The following is a 17,372-nucleotide window of genomic DNA, read 5'->3' on the forward strand; positions in this document are numbered from 1 at the left end:
CGAGTCTCTGCTTATATGGAAATTGCATAGTTGACCCTAAACACTGGCTTGACTAAAAAACTCTCTATGACAGATAAGAATCTACTTATAACACACAAATATATATTAATTATAATTCCTCCCACTAAAATAACCTTTGTGGGGTTAAATTTTAATAAGGTGAAATCTTTAAAATGAGTTCAATAAAAGACACCAACTCAAAAATTAAACCAATTTGCAACTGAATAATGTTAGAAGGAAGACTCTTGTTAAATTAAAGAATCACTAATAAAAATAAAAAAATTAACAATGATACATGAGCTCCAATGGACCGGTCATGTCCCGCCTCATGCATGATGAGATTATGCTTCCTTTTGTCTTCTATTTACAATTTTTTTATTATAATACGAGATTATGCTAAAGGCCAGGCTTATATATAAATAATATATCAAAACGATGCCGTTTTGGTGTTATATAGCAAGATCAGCTGAGACTAATCTCCGAACAATATCTCTTCCAACATCAGATATCTGTAAATGAAGTCCATCCTCGTCCTGCTAAGCGATAATAACTGAAAGTCTGAAACAGAGAACTTGTGACATTCTAAGTTCATGTAGGAATGAAATTTAAAGAGTATATATGCTTCATGAAAGACATGGCCGGATAGATGTACGTGTTTCAGGTCTGATCCGTGGATGACTTGGTAACAAGTTATATGGCGTGATATATTGTCGATGTGGTACTCTTAACATCTTGAGAAACAGTTAGAAAACTAAAGTCGGTTAAAAGTTTCAAAATGGAGAGACTAATTAGTGAAGCAGAATGTGAAGAAGTGGATACTGTATTTTTAGTTAACTTGAAAATCAGTTGTACTTAATTTTTTGACATTGTATTATTGGGGAACTTTGTCATATAGGTCAACCACTAAGGGTCCGTTTAGGATTACGGTTTCAATAGGTACAGTTTTAAAAATTGCGTTTTTGAAATAACTAATTTTTAAAATCGTAAAAGCGTTTGGTAAAATACGTTAAAAATAACTTTTTTTTTTTTTTTTTTATCAAATATTTGTTATGCAAAATTGTGATTTTGATTTAAATTCGTGGTTTTTTTAAATAAACACCCCTTAGTTTGCATATAGAAATCACAATTTTTTTTTTCTATTTTATAAATCCAAGAAATGTAGACCATGAGAAATAAAAACGATGTACCTAACTTATCTCATCAATACGGCCTAGACTCTTCTCTTCAAGTCCTCTTCATGCAAATTGCTTGTTAAATTCCACGTGGACCCCATGATGTGAATTTGTTTTGCAAGTGATAATCAATAATATAGCGTATGGAATTTCTGGATATCACTCTCTTGATTGAGTCCCAATAAATCTAAAAGAAAAATCAACTTTTGGAAAATAAAGAATCTATAATTGCCGTCCACTTTCGGATTGAAAGTTCATCTCATCAATGCAAAGACTCAAAGACTCGAGGATTGGAGTCGTCTATCCCCAAATTGCACGTAAGTTCCACATGTAACATAAGGCCCTATGACTATGATGACACATAATTTGTCCGAGGCCGAGGGCTGGGATTTTAATGTTGTGGGTTTAATTAAAATTGCGACTTCTTAAGTTTAAACCCTTTTTTTTTTGAGTTTAAAATTTAAACTTATGAATAAAGATATTTTGCTTAAATTGTATTAAATCTGAATAATAAGTCAATATATGCCGTATATGTTCTAAAACAATGTGTATTTTAGAAAAAGAGATAAGAGAAAAGGTTGTGGATGCATTCTTTCTACTCTTCTTTATGACTCTCTAAAGAGTCAATGCTAATTGGTTGGGAAAATTAAGAAACACCTAATAATTCAATTAAACCATTATGCACGGTAGAGTTTTCCATCCAGATCCTTTAAGACACAAATTGGTCATAAATTATATATAGAATGAGATATATCTATGTAAATCAAAATAAATCCCAAATTCCCTTGTAAAATGTCACTCATTTTTCTGAAATTGTACCAAGTACATGTAATAAATCAATTTTACATGGATTGTGGAAAAAAAGATCGAATGTATACTTGTAATTTTATGTGATGTTGTGGATTAAAAGGTCAAAATGTAGATACTTGTAATATTAGGTTGTGACTTTGTGACAATGAAAGCATGGAGTGGGAACTTCAACATATCCACTTTCTTGGCCGACTAAGAAAACATCCAAGAAATCCAAGAAAATAGACCAGGCAATGTGAAATGAAGAAGATGTACATTTGCTTTATTAATTGGTCTGCCCAAGTTTACCTAAATGCAAAGACTCAATGCCTATCAAAATCTATTAATGGTGTGACATGACAAAACGAGTGAGGACTTTCGACGTGCCTAATACTTCCTTCACTGACTAAGACTAAATCCATACAAACATAGACCATGGAAAATAAAAACATTAATTGATCGGTCCACATTGGTTGTGGAAGTTTGTCTAATTGTCTTAATGCAAAGAATCCACTCTTAGAGTCTCTGCTTATATGGAAATTGCATAGTTGACCCTAAACATGCTGGCTTGACTAAAAAACTCTCTAAGATAGATAAGAATCTACCTATAGCACACACATATATATTAATTATAATTCCTCCCACTAAAATAACCTTTGTGGGGTTAAATTTTAATAAGGTGAAATCTTTAAAATGAGTTCAATAAAAGACACCAACTCAAAAATTAAACCAATTTACAACTGAATAATGTTATAAGGAAGACTCTTGTTAAATTAAAGAATCACTAATAAAAAAAAATTAAAAAAAAAAAAATCAATAATGATACATAGGGGTGCAAAGGCGGGCGGTTTTTAACCGCCCGCTAACCGCTAACCGCTATAACCGCCAACCGCCTAACCGCCTAACCGTCTAACCGCATTAACCGCTAACCGCCTAACCGCCATAACCGCCTAGCGGTTAGCGGTTAGCGGTTATTGGGTCTACTAACCGTAACCGCTAACCGCTAACCGCCTTTTTATATAATATATTTTTATAATTATAATTATAAAAATATTTATACATATAACATAATCACTTGATCATTAAATCACAATTTTTTTTAAAAATAATTAAATCACAATTTGTGTATTAATATATTATCACTATAATTTATATGATTATATCATATAATCACTTGATCATTAAATCACAATTTTTTTAAAAAATAATTAAATCACAATTTGAGTATTAATATATTATCACTATAATTTATATGATTATATCATATAATCACTTGATCATTAAATCACAATTTTTTAAAAAAAATAATTAAATCACAATTTGAGTATTAATATATTATCACTATAATTTATATGATTATATCACATGAGATTGATTATTAAATCATTTGATTATATAATAACAAATTATACATATATAATATAACATAACTCATAAGTATACTAATTCATACTAATACAACAATTAAATATCTAGAGACTTATTTCCAATGTATGTTATAAACCTATAAGTTTATATAAGTCTACATATGTATATTAATAATATAAATGTATAATATCAATAGTTAATCATATGATTCAATGACAATTCAAATACTTTATTCAAGACTTCAAGTGAATCATATTATTAATGTACAATGATGATATGATTCGTATAATATCAAATTAAGTAATTGACATTGGATTAAACAATGACCAATGTGTTACTTATAAACATAATTTAAGTATTAATGTATTATCATTATAATTTTAGTAATTTATATATTATCACTATAATTGATATGATTATATCACATGATGACTTGATCATTAAATCATATGATTATATAATAATAAATAATACATATATAATATGACATAACTCATAAGTCATAAGTCTGCAAGTTAATCATATGATTCATGTACAATGATAATCACAATTGATTCAATTGAATTAAACAATATGTTACTTATAACTACAAGTCTACAATTTAATTAAAGCATTATTAGATACTTTAGGAATTTAGGATTTAGGAGTTTGAACATTACCATTTACCATTAGATATTAAGTTCAATTCAAAGAAAAAAGATTATAAGTAAATATGATAAGAATTTAAATAATTAATCATATGATATAATTTAATGAGACTATATGATTATATAATATCAAATTAAGTAATTGACATTAGATTCAACAATGTGTTACTTATAATCACAATTGAAGTATTAATGTATTTTTTAAACATTTTTTAGAAAAAGAAATTTAACCATTTTTTGAAAGAAAAAAAAAAAGAAAATTAACAATTTTGAACAATTTTGAATTATATATATATATATATATATATAATTGCTTATAGTTATATTATATGCATATTGAATAATATAAATGTATAAGATAAATATTTAACTATATGATCCAATTACAATTCCAATACTTAATCAATTATTCATATACAATGACAATGACAATGTGATTCATATAATATCAAATTAAGTAATTGACATTGGATTAAACAATGTGTTACTTATAACTACAATTGAAGTATTTTTGTTTGTTTGTAAGTTTATAAGATTAACACTTAATCATATGATCCAATGACAATTCAAATATTTTATAGCAATTGGGCCCAAGAAGATATTAAAAATACAAGAAAAAAAAATGAGGGTAAAAAAAAGCCCAAAAAAAAAGCCCAAAAAAAAAGCCCAATTTTAAAAAAGCGGTTAGCAGGCGGTTATCTATTTCACTAACCGCTAACCGGCCACTAACCGCTAACCGCTAGGCGGTTAGCGGTTGCGGTTAGTGAAATTTACTAACCGCTAGGGCGGTTACGGTTAGCGGTTATTGCCACTAACCGCTAACCGTAACCGCCTTTGCACCCCTAATGATACATGAGCTCCAATGGACCGGTCATGTCCTGCCTCATGAATGATGAGATTATGCTTCCTTTTGTCTTCTATTGACAATTTTTTTATTGTAATACGAGACTTATAAATCAAAATCTAATAACGATACATGCGCCACAAACGATCGGTCATGTCCCGCTACTCATGATGAGATTATGCTTCATTTTGCTTCTTTTTACAATTTTTTTTTATTATAATACGAAATATGATTATCACCGAGCGACGCCAACGGAAGGACTATATTCATTTGAAAAATACTAAATGATTAAAATGATCTATTTTATTTATTTATTATTTAAAAAAAAAAAAAAAAAAAAAAAAAAAAAAAAAAAAGGATATATCAAATTAGAGGAGTTCAAAACCCCATTCGGCCACTTTGATTTTGCTTTCCTCATTCTCTCACTTTCTCTCAACTCTTCTCATGTACACCCAACTTTTTTAGAGCCAAAACATCTACCACACTCCACTCTTCTATGTTATTCCACACGGTATGGCAGGGGAAAAGTTCATCAAAACATCCTTTTGATTAATTTTTTCACACCATTCTAAGTAGCATATATATACCTCCTGATGATAGCCTTGCTTGAATATTGAAAAACTGATTTGAACAAATTGAAAAGTGAATATATTGCTTTCATTGAAAATCCCATATAATGCTATTTTTCTTTTTATATCAATTGCATGAAGACATATATATGGAGAGATAGCCAAACCTATAGTACATATATATACATATTCTTCTTAAACCATTTTCTGGAATGAATACTAAATTCCACTACGTTTACGGTATTCATATTGTCCAACTTTTTCCCTTCAAAGAAAACATGTTGTTGATTTGTCAATCCCGTAACTTTTAAGTAATGAAAAAAAAAAAATTAATAGATAAATTTTTCCTCATCGATCTGAACTGAAAAAGAAGGAAATTGAATGAGTTTATACAACTGAAGCGTGAAGCTCATGCATCAATTTATAGCATATCATTTTCTATATGACAATATTATAAGTTTCGGTAATGTAATATTAGGCAAGCTGGTAATTAAGACCCAAAAATAGTTAAATCGATGACAAATGGTTATTGGAAAATGGGATGCAATACAAGAAATAATGCCTCACAATTGTATATATATAACTTTAACAAGCAAAGAGAAGATTGGAGCATATATTATTACAACACCTTGAGAAACTTGTAATACATAAATAATGCATATTAAGGAAAGCTCCAATGCCCGTAACCTCAACTTCTCTCCAACTTGACCTTCCTTAGCAAGCGAATAATTTTGACCATAACAAACACGACAATCATGTCTTTCAAATTATCAAAGCTTTGAAAGTAAGCTTTTCTCTATGATGTTTTGATGATTAGTGTGCCACAAACTCCCCAAAATCCAATAATAAACCCAGCTACCATGCTAATGTAGAATGATAATGACTCAATTCTCCATCGATTTTCATTGGCTACTCGGTTACCATCATTTGGTGTTACTTCATATTTTGAACACTTAGTCGAAAGAGAAGGCCCATAGAGTAAAGAGTTACCTTTGTAGATAGGAGAGTCATTAAGTGTTTGAAGTTGATTCTCAGCTGGAATTTCCCCCGACAAGTTGTTGAATGACAAATTCAAGTGACTTAAGAAGTTCAAAGAAGACAAGCTTTCAAGGATATGACCAGAAAGCCTATTCATTGAGAGATCAAGTGATTCTAACATGTATAAATCTCCAATTTTTTCAGGAACTCTTCCAGTCAAATGATTCATTGATAAATTCACATTGACCAATCTTAAGAGGCTTGTTATATTACCAGGTATTTCTCCCGATAGATTGTTACTTGAAAGGTCTATAGAGTGAACAAGATTAATGATTGTATACTCATATAGATATTCTCTTCCCTTAGAAACCAGCAGTATATGATCATCATGGTCAGTATAACTATAATCATCTTTACTCCAATTTCCTAAACATTGAGGGATTGCTCCTGAGAAAGCATTGTGTGCAAGGTCTATGATTTGGAGACTTGAAAGAAGACATAACTGAGGAGGTATGTCCCTATGAAACAAGTTGGACCTTAGGCCTAACCTCAATAAAAAAGACAAACTTTCTCCTATCCATATCGGAAGTTCTCCAAAAAATTTGTTTCTGCCAAGATCAAGGCTTCTCAGGTTTCTATAGTTTCTAAAGAATGAAGGAAGCTCTCCTTCAAGATGATTTTGGTGCAACAATAATATAACTAGTGAACTCAAATATCGCATTGAACTTGGAACATTGCCTGATATATTGTTATTTGCTAAGTCCAATACCTTTAACTGTTGTACATGTAAATCCTTCCAATGAGGGGTACACAAGATTTTAGTTTTTGTCTTTTCTGCCTATTCAATCGTATGACAGTGTTTCTTATTTATAATAATAAAAAGATTGTTTTGTTTACAAGATTAATAACTGAAGAAAACCTAATTCTATACAAATTGTCTTTGAGAAGTAATTCACTTCAGTTCTTGTTCCTACAAGAGTTTCTGTTGGAGCAAAGGTCCTTTGTCATTATCTTTATTACAATTGGTTGTTTGTGATTTATCTGTTCCAATACGCCCCCTCAAACTCGACGTGGGTATGCTAACGTTGAGGTTGGATTTTAGCACCAGGAACTTCTATGAAACTAGAGGTTTGATAAGGATGTCAGCTATTTGGTCTTTCCCTGAGATGAAATGAATGTCAAGTTCTTTGGTAGCCACTAAGTCATGAACAAAATGATAGTCAATGGCAATATGTTTTGTTCGTGCATGAAACATGGGATTGGAGGAGAGATACGTGGCTCCGATATTGTCGTAATGTAAGATTGGAGGATGCTGGAAATGCTGACCAAGTTCACGGAGAAGAGCTTGAATCCATACCAATTCGGCTGGGGCATTTGCTAAGGCTTTATACCCAGATTCGATGCTAGATCTTGCCACCATGAGCTGTTTTTTTGAACTCCATGAGAGTAGATTTCTGCCGAAAAAGGTGCAATATCCAGAAGTTGATCGACGATCATCAAGGCATCCCACCCAGTCAGAGTTTGAATATGCTGTGAGTGAATGTGAAGATGAGCTATATATTGAGAATGTATGATCACTTGTGAACTTTAAGTAACGCAGGATGCACTTGACTATTGTCCATTGGGTGTCTCGGGGTTCCTGCATGAATTGTGATACCTTGTTTACGACAAATGACAAATCTGCGGTATAATGAGGGATCAATGATTGTGAAGCCATCAAACTTGCTTAAATGGGAAGAAGCTAACATTGGAGAGGATATAGGCTTGGCAAACAGCATGTTTGTTTTTGTAAGCAGATCGTGTATGTAACGTTGTTGAGAGAGATGTAGAGCATCTTTTGTCCAAATTGCTTCAATGCCTAAGAAGAAGTACAATGGTCCAAGGTCTTTGATGGCAAAGGATAGTTGTAGGTCAGCAATTAGTCTTGGAATAGCCGTTTGGTGGGAGCTCGTAATGATGATATCATCGACATATATTAAAACAAAGATAGTAACACCATTGCATTTATAAATAAAGAGAGAGGAGTCAGATTTTGAACCTTTGAACTTTAGTTTATAAAGCCGTGAACTCAATCGATCAAACCAGGACCTTGATGCCAGTTTTAAGCCATATAACGCTTTGTGTAGTTTGCAAACTGCATTGGGGAAGTTAGGATGTGTGAATCCTGGAGGTTGGAGCATATAGACGTTTTCCTTGATGACACCATGTAGGAATGGATTGCTAACATCAATTTGATGAATAGCTTAATTCTGAGTGATGGCAATAGTAAGGATAGTGTGTATAGTGATAGGTTTCACTACAGGGCTGTAAGTTTCATCAAAGTCGATCCCTGGTTGTTGGTGGAATCCCTTGGCTACTAGCCGAGCCTTATATCTTTCAATGCTCCCATCAGCTTTTCGTTTGATTCAAAATATCCACTTTGAGCCAACAACATTCATTGAGGGAGAGAATGGTACCAAGGACCACGTACCATTTTTGAAGAGAGCATCAAACTTCTCATTCATTGCGTGACGCCAATTTGCATCCTTGGCTGCTGTAGTGTAGCAGGTTGGTTCAATAGTAGCTGAACTTAAGGTGGTGGTGAATGCACTTGGTGGATACCTGATCACCCTGTAGGGAGAGGCTTTGGCTTGAATATCTAATTTTGAGACCAAGTTGTCATCTCATGAGTGCATGTGAGAGGACCTGGCACTTGTTCATCTTCTGAGGCCGTGGATGAGGTATGAGAATCACTTGCGGCGGAGGGTGTGATGGTGGGGGCTGGGACAATAGGTAATTGAGGTGAGGTGTGAGGATTGCTAATTGTAGACCTTTGGTTATGAGGAGTTTCTGTAGGTGGGGACCTGTTCCTGTAGTCCACCAATCCTGGGCACCGGTTCCTATAGTGAGCAAAAAATAATTGTATTTGACTACCCACCTATGTTGGGTGGGGATCCCTTGTAGTAACCCCCTAGGGGACAAGGGGCTTCCGTTGTGCTAGCGTTGAACAAATCAATCGTCACCCAATCCCAAACCCATAACAAATCATGGTAGGCTTGACACTATGAACAAATTTGTCTTTGAGAAGTAAGTCATTTCAGTTCTTGTTCCTGCAAGATTCTATGTTGGAGTAAAGGTCCTTTGTCATTATCTTTATCACAATTGGTTGTTTGTGATTTATCTGTTCCAATAAGGGGGTAGTTTCCCGGATAGGGAATTTTCTCTCAAACTAAGAGTTTTCAATTCCTTTAGCATTTGAATAGATTGGGGAATTTTACCGGTAATTGAATTTGAAGAGAATTCCAATGAAGTTACGTTTGCTAATCCAATATATCTTAACTTAAAAGGAGGAACCCAGTCATGTTTGACATCTAAAACCAATGTCCATTTTGCATAAAATTTTGGAGTCATGAGCAGGGATTCTAAACGGGTGAGATTTTGAAAATGAGCTTCAGTTAGAACACCTTCTCAAGAATTCGAACCTAGTCTCAACGAAATAAGCATTGACAATTTCTCGATGCTTTGTGGAATGGTTACGTTCATTTGATTCACCGAGACGTCAAGTGCTTACAATGATGATAAGTTTCCGATAGAATCAGGCAATGAACCCCAAACAAAGCTTTCAGAGAGGTCAAGTGTTTGAAGACTACTATTGGAACATTTAGACAAGCCATCCACAAACTCCGTTGTCTCCCCACTTATGTTGGTGAATTGCAGATGTAATGTTTGCAAGTTGCAAAGGTTAGAAAATGAGCTTGGTATCTTTCCAATTATATTGTTGATAGATAAATCCACGCTGCACAAGTTGGCTAGATGTCCTATACCATCTGGAATACCACCTCTAAGAAAACTAGACCCAAGATTTATTGTTGAAAGCCCCTCACATCTGACAACCAGGGAGGTATGAAGGAGTTAAAACTGTTGGAAGAGAGATCTACACGTCTACAAGCATGTAGGTGTAATTCCACCAAGGAGGGAGCATATTAACCGCATGAAGCCAATTTGTAACTTCCTCGAGATTTACATATCCCAAATTAAGGTACATAAGAGAGGGAAACCCATCAAACCATTGTGGGCTTTTGACTTCCAATACCCATACTGGAAAGGGAATGACCATTTGGATGTTGGATGAAAAGGAATATGAATTGAGATCTAGATATTGGAGCTTTGATAGATTCCCAAGTTGGGAATTCACAAAGTTGTTGATTTGGAGAAGCCCACCGCAGTCGACAATTGCCTCAATATATGGCTTGCATGGGCCATAAGCCCATACTGTTAAACGGATTAGATCATGTTTATCTCACTTGAACTTTAGAGTAATCATGGTCAAAATTTACTTTGTCCCATCTAATAGTTTATAAGTGTCAAATTATTTAAAATCTTAAATGACATGGTAATTTATTTACTACCATTAACAACACGAATAATGTTAGATACTATCTTTTTATTTAATAATTGTTTAACAATGTCGATATAACACTTTCAACCAACAATCAAATTTTTTTTTTTTTTTTTTTTTTTTTTATCTAACAAAGATTAATCCCAAAATTAATTAAGAGTGTCACATAAAAATTGTTAGACAATTGTTTCTCACATTTCTCTTAACCTCATATAGAATGTCAAGTACGCGGAATTTGACAAAAGACAGCTAGAAAACATGTGACTATCGAGAGCAACCTAAGCATATGATATGCCAACGAGCGGATGACCTTAAATTACAACAAATTAAAGCCCAATATTAATCACAGTAGAGTAAAGAACGGGGCCAAAATAAGAGGGATCAGTTTCTACTCATTAAAAAGAGAAAAAAAAATCAGCTTTGGTTGTCATTTCTTCCTGAAGTAGTTCCCATGGTAGATAAAGAGAGTGGCAGAGAGAACGTAGTTAACTGCCAAGAGACAGAATATGACGTAGAGACTATAAAGTTGAAAAGGCCCAACCTTTCTCCAATCTAATTCGAGGTACGATGCTATCTATATTGTCACGAATTCCTGTAATTGTTGCTCTAAATTACTTGTGTTTTCGTCAAATCAATCTTGTATCTTGGAACCCTTTCCTTATTTCTTCTGTCCTATGTTTCACTTTTGCAAACTGTGTTTTTCCTATATTCAAATTTCTTATCTTTTTTTCTTTTTCTTTGTGTTTCCTGAATCTGCTTTCTGGTGGTGGATGATGGGTAACCTTAAACATTGCTTGATTCCCTTGTAATATATATAGCATCAGAAAGTTCAATGATTGGTATTGTTATTATAGGTGATTTGCCCAATTCTCTGAATTCACGATGAAATCTGCACTTATAAGCACTAATTCCTTGCACCCATTTGCTCCGTTTGGTGCGCATATATCCTCTAAGCCAAAGAATCCCAATGTATTATGCATAAAACCCATTACTTTGCCCGCCATACTCTCCTTGAAATCCCAGTCCAAGCCATCCAGATTGGTTGCGCTTTGCGCTTCCCATTACGCAAGCCCTTCGAATGCTGAACTGAAGGATCGTGGGGTGGAGGAGGTTCCGAGTGAAGACTTTGTTGAAGATGAGAATTCACAAAGTCGATGGAATGTGAAGTGGGGAGCCCCAGTGTTCTGCCCAATGCAATGTTGTGCCGGCGGCCAAGTTGAGCTTGAGTGACCAAGTGTTCTTTCTCCTGGCCTTCATTGCTTGCACGGTATGGGGAAATGTTGTGTTCTTTTTTTTCTTTTTTTTTTCTTTTTTTTACTGTAATTGTGTTGCTATTCAAGCTTGTAGCATTCAATACCTTTTTGAGAAATGCTACATATACTCCCATACTCTCAGAATCTAAGGGGGATTTTTAGTCACAAGTGAGGGAGTGTGAGAATAAGAACGTGGGTAGCATTTCTTATACCTTTAATGGATTTCTTTGTTTGTTTAAGGCATGCTTGCTTTTCCCATTTGGGTTTAAGGGATCAGTTTAATTCTCCATTGCATTGGAAGTGCACATCCATGGCATGAAGGGAACTATTCAGGATAAGATGAAGCCTTTTGGGAATTCATGAAGTCACTACATTTTAAATGTTTTGTGTACGGGTGATGGCTACAATGATAAAGACTGTAACAATTAATAATGATGGCTTTTTGAAAAACTCTATCCAAAAAGATAATTTAAATTTCTATTCTCTTGGAACATGCAAACAGGGTTTTAATAATTCTCACTAATCAAAATTGTAGTTAGGTGTAAGTTCTCATATTCCCTAAAAAGAAAATTAATAAAAATCAAGTAAATATGGATGCTTATTGATCATTAGTAAGAGGTGACTTTTATGATAAGGAAAAGAAAGAGGAAGCCATATAGAGAAGTATGTGCTTTAGTAATGTGTATTTCCCCCTGTTCTGGTCACAAAATAGATGAAATAAAGCAAAAAAGGGATTTTTGTTGCAGCAACTGATGTTATTTGGCATTTACAACAGATTGGAAACTATTTTCAATGCGTGACTTACCAAAGGAAAATATGCTATTTGTTCCCAGCTAATTAATTGATACTTACATATGTAAGAAGAATTGGCTATGATTTTAAGTAGGTTGTGGTTTAAGCTTGTGGTAGTTATTATCTATGCTATTCTTTGCTGAAACTTGAAGCTTGAATTTTATTGTTGACTATGATCTATATGTTAATTTCATCATTATTGATAATCATGAATTAATTTCAATGTTTGCAGACTTCTGTGGCATTCACTAGCCTTATTACTGTAGCTGTCGCAACACTAAATGTAAGTAGTCTGACTTTATGTTTAAGTGCAGAATGTTTTTTTTTATTATTATTTTTTTATTATTATTATTTTTTGGTGTCCTACTCCTAGCTCCACACGTCAGGCTTAATTCATCTCACTTAAGTCTATTACAACATTATGCTACCTGTTCTTTTGCAATATGCCTAAAATATGGATAAACCAGTGATTTATTAGTTGCAGCAATTTCTGTAAGTTCTTTTGTAAAGTGTGCTTTTTTTCTTTTATGAGCAATTGTTTCATTTCTCATGCTGTTTCAGCTAATAGCTGAAGGTTGATCCACTCCCACTCCCAAAGGCCCCCTAAAATTTTGTTATTGCTAATTGATTTAATAGCCACTAACAACTCTATGTTCGTTTGGCAAAACTCTTTTGAGGGTGGTTTTTTTCTTTTGGTTGTGAGGTGATATAAAGGTAATAGTTTTTTATGGTTTGAGTTGTATGTTAATGCTTACCTACCTTAACAAACGTTGCCAAACGAGCCCAAAGTCTACGTTTTTCTGTTTCCCGACTAAACATTTCTAAAACGCATGCAATATATGGAAACATTCTGCAAATTAGTCTGATATGGAAGATAAATAAGGTCAAATAAAAAATTGTTATATTAAGCAAAGCTTGCTTGGAGCCTACCTTCAAATATTTTTCTCCTTTATATGTTTACCTAAGGAGAGGTAGGACAACCAGTTTGAGTGATTGGTGCACTTGCTGTGGGATTGGTTAAATTGCTGATGTTAAAGTTAGGTTGATGCTCTCTGCATAACACTAAACCGAGGTTTCTTCCTCAAAGAGTTTACAATCCAAATTTGTTCTTGTTAGATAAATGTTTTGATTATCTCTGCTGGTTAGTGTATGAGTGCATAAATTTTAGGGCCAAAACCAAGATCTATAAGTTCAAGCACTAAATTTCAGGGTTGAAATAGTATGGTTTTGGTGATTGATATCCAGATATACTACTGCCTGAGGAAAATAACGGAAAAGTTGGTTTGGGTAGGATAATGCGATGTCTAGCTTTTGTAGATATATATCTGCTGCTATGTGTGTTAAGCTTAAATCTCGACTTTCTCTGGCCTGGCATAAAAATGACGGTTTTCTTTTAAGATATGAGAATTCTAGGTGGTCTCAAATTTTTCTCTGTAGCCAATACCTCGTGTTTCTATTTTCTGCATACTTGATCAAAAACTTAGACGATGTTATCAGATCCTCAATTTGCAATATACATTTCCTGTGTTGTTGTCACTCCAATTGTAGCAATCATCACCAACCCAAGAAGAAAGACGACCCGATGGATCTGTAAGATTGTCTTTGAAGCGAAGAAGTGCTTCCCTCTCCACCTCTTAAGCATCTTAAATTTGGGCTCTTGGTACATGAAATGGGTTTAATAAGTTGAAGGTAAGATGCAGTTCCAAACAGAGAGAAGAAGAAAATGGGGCTGAGATGAAGAGCGGACATATCGCAAACCATTCTGCCACTCAAATGCTTGCGAGGGCCTAAGACATGCATGGTGGAGTTCAAGTATTTATTCATGGCGATGACGAGAATTGGTTCGTAAAGCTAAGCAAGTACAGCTAATTAATAATCCTATTAAACGACTATAATAAAGCTAAGCAAGTGAGATGAAGTTATATATATATATATCAAAAAAAAAAAAAAAAAATAGGGAAAAGTATACTTTACCCCCTAAAGTTTGAGACAATTTTCAATTCGACCTTCAATGTTTCAATTTTTGCAATGCACCTCTCCAAACTTCCAAAATTTTGCAATTTAACCAATTTTATCCTAAACTTCCCATATTGCCCCAAATTTTTTATTTTTTTATTTTTTATAAAAAAAAATTTAAAAAAACAATTCGGGGTTGCCGTAGCCACCTCTTGGCAATTTGGCCATTTTTGCACCTCAAATTTTTTTAAAATAAAAAATTAGGTGCAATATGGGAATTTTGGGATAAAATTGGTCGAATTGCAAAAATTTGAAAGTTTGGGGGATGCATTGCAAAAATTGAAACATTGGAGTTCGAATTGAAAATCGTTCTAAACTTTGAGGAGTAAAATGTAATTTTCTCAAAAAATAATAATAATAAATACTTGAGACTTATAAATGCTGTCACATGACAAAACGAGTGAGGACTTTTGAAGGGATCTGGCTTCCATGCGGTAGTGAAAAACTACCGCATGGTGCGATAGTCCAAAACGACCCTGTTTCGGGTTATAAAAAAATATTTTTTTTTAGGAATTAATATAAAATTTATTAAATATAAAATAATTAATAATTAAAAAAATAAAAATATTAAAAAACAAAAACTATTAAAAAGGATAAGGGTGTGGCTGGCGACCCCGAGCCCAAGGGGGTGGCCGGCCATCCCGACCTCTCCGGCCTTCTCAATCTCAAATCCCGGCGACGTTCTTGCCTCCACCGCCTCAAAGTCGTCGACCTCTTCGGGAACCAGATCTCCGGCCAGATTCCGGTCTCTCTTGTCTGGCTTAGGCCACTGTACGTGCTCCATTTGCAGGACAACAGGCTGAGAGGCACCATCCCTCCTCTGTGGCGCTCCTGCTCTGCGTGCTCCTGCTATGCATCGTTGCAAGAAGCGCAGCTGCGTAGGAGGCATGGCCAAAGTGGAAGATGAGTAGGGTTTGATATTTTTTAATATTTTTATCTTTTTAATTATTATTTGTTTTATAATTTTTAAGTTTTAATATTTTTTTATTATTAACTTTTTAAACTTAGTTTTTAACTATGGAAAACGGTACCGTGCAGTGGAAAACGGTTTCTACTACCGCATGCAAGTCGGGTCCCTTTCGGAGTACCTACTGCTCCCTTGAAAAATAAAAAAGAATTCACATTGGTTATGAAAGTTTGTCTAATTGTCTTATTGCAAATAATCCACTCGATCTTAGAGTCTACTACTTGGAAATTCCGTGTAAAGTTCCATATGGGCCGTGATGTTTGCTGATAATCAATGAAATGCAGATAAGGATTTTTTTTTATTCATTTGTTGAGGTTAAATTCGTCCAATGATTCATGTGGGGAGCCGCGTTAAACTTGATGGACTAATTATTTCTACTTAAATTTGTATCACATGTGAAGTAGTCATTAAGTTTTTGAGAGATTTAATTATGTGAATTTTCTCTTATTGGGACTCCTATAAATACATAATTGACATATGTGGTTTAGCTCTTTATCAAAAAAAAAAAAAAAAAATGCATAGTTTTTAAAAAATAATAAAATTGATACATGTGGTTTACAAGTTTATCAATCTGATACTTTTGTCTATCTACGTTTAAAAGCTAAGGGCTTTATGTTTTGACAAAAAGGTGAAAGCTATTGTTTTGTGTTTTGACAGTGTTTTGTATATTTTGAAGATTGTTTTGTGATTGGAGGACATATGTACCTATATGGCTATATTCAACGGACTGTTTTATTATTTTTGAACTTAAAACAAGATGCTACAACAGTCTACTCTGTCATTTTCTGTTTTGAATGAGAACAATCATCTAAGGAGGAAGTCATGATTAATTATTGCAAGGATTTAAGAGCCTCTTTGATAGATTCACTCGACAATTATTTCTAGTATTTGGTTTACCTTTTCAATGCCTTGAGTTTAAAAATAAATTAACAGTCAAAACTAGAAGTTTTACATGTTTAATTGATTCCTCTTGATTTCAAATGAAAATGAACTTTATAGTTTTATTTTCTATTCTTCATTTTTCTATTAAGTTAATTGAAATATTCTGTAACTTTATCAGATGATTGAAATTAAATACATATTAGTTGATCTTTCTATAATTAATTAATTTCTTGGTTGAAATTCTGCATTAAATTAATTTTACAATTAAGGCTTTTTAAGTTAGTTCAAAATGTCATTTCTATAAGCATATTTCGTCTAGGAAACAAATACATTAGCGTCATTCCGTCTAGGCTAGGGTATATGTTAATTTTCGAAGCTTTCCTTTTCATCTAATTTGGTGGATTTTTTTTTTCCTTTTTTCTCCTTAGTTTTGTTTGTGTGAAGCCTCTATCTATTGAAATTAAAAATTGAGAAAGTTAAAAGAATGTGGAAGTGGGGAGCCCAATATTCCGACGAAAGTTGTGCCGGCGGCCAAGTTGAAACTTGAAGCTTTCTTTCTCTTGGCGTTCATTGCTTGCGCGATGTGAGAATTTTTTTCATTTTTAGTGAAATTGTGTTGTCATTCAAGTTTCAAGAAAGATGGCAATTAAATTTAAGACCCCAATATGGTAAATTAAGGCCTTGTCTTGTCATTCGCCAGCCATTTGCTCACCATCT

At 33.6% G+C, this 17,372-nt stretch overlaps 1 protein-coding gene and 2 pseudogenes across 1 annotated transcript in view; 1 reads left to right on the forward strand and 2 right to left on the reverse strand.

Annotated features, from left to right (window-relative positions):
- Positions 1 to 6,077: 6,077 nt before the first annotated feature.
- Positions 6,078 to 9,616, reverse strand: LOC148587984 (receptor-like protein EIX2; annotated as a pseudogene).
- Positions 9,617 to 9,913: 297 nt separating this feature from the next.
- On the reverse strand, positions 9,914 to 10,693 carry LOC148587985 (uncharacterized; annotated as a pseudogene).
- A 567-nt stretch (positions 10,694 to 11,260) lies between these two features.
- Positions 11,261 to 17,372, forward strand: part of LOC132171862 (uncharacterized) — a 71,074-nt gene continuing 64,962 nt past the window's right edge. Inside the window, exons 1-2 of the mRNA XM_088513636.1 lie at positions 11,261 to 11,307; positions 11,564 to 11,895. Of these exons, the coding sequence (XP_088369762.1) occupies positions 11,628 to 11,895 (268 nt within the window). The 5' untranslated portion in view covers positions 11,261 to 11,307; positions 11,564 to 11,627. The remainder of the gene's footprint in view (positions 11,308 to 11,563; positions 11,896 to 17,372) is intronic.

The sequence above is a fragment of the Corylus avellana genome, chromosome 1 (assembly GCF_965113065.1).
Source record: "Corylus avellana chromosome 1, dhCorAvel1.hap1.2, whole genome shotgun sequence".
NCBI lineage: Eukaryota > Viridiplantae > Streptophyta > Magnoliopsida > Fagales > Betulaceae > Corylus > Corylus avellana.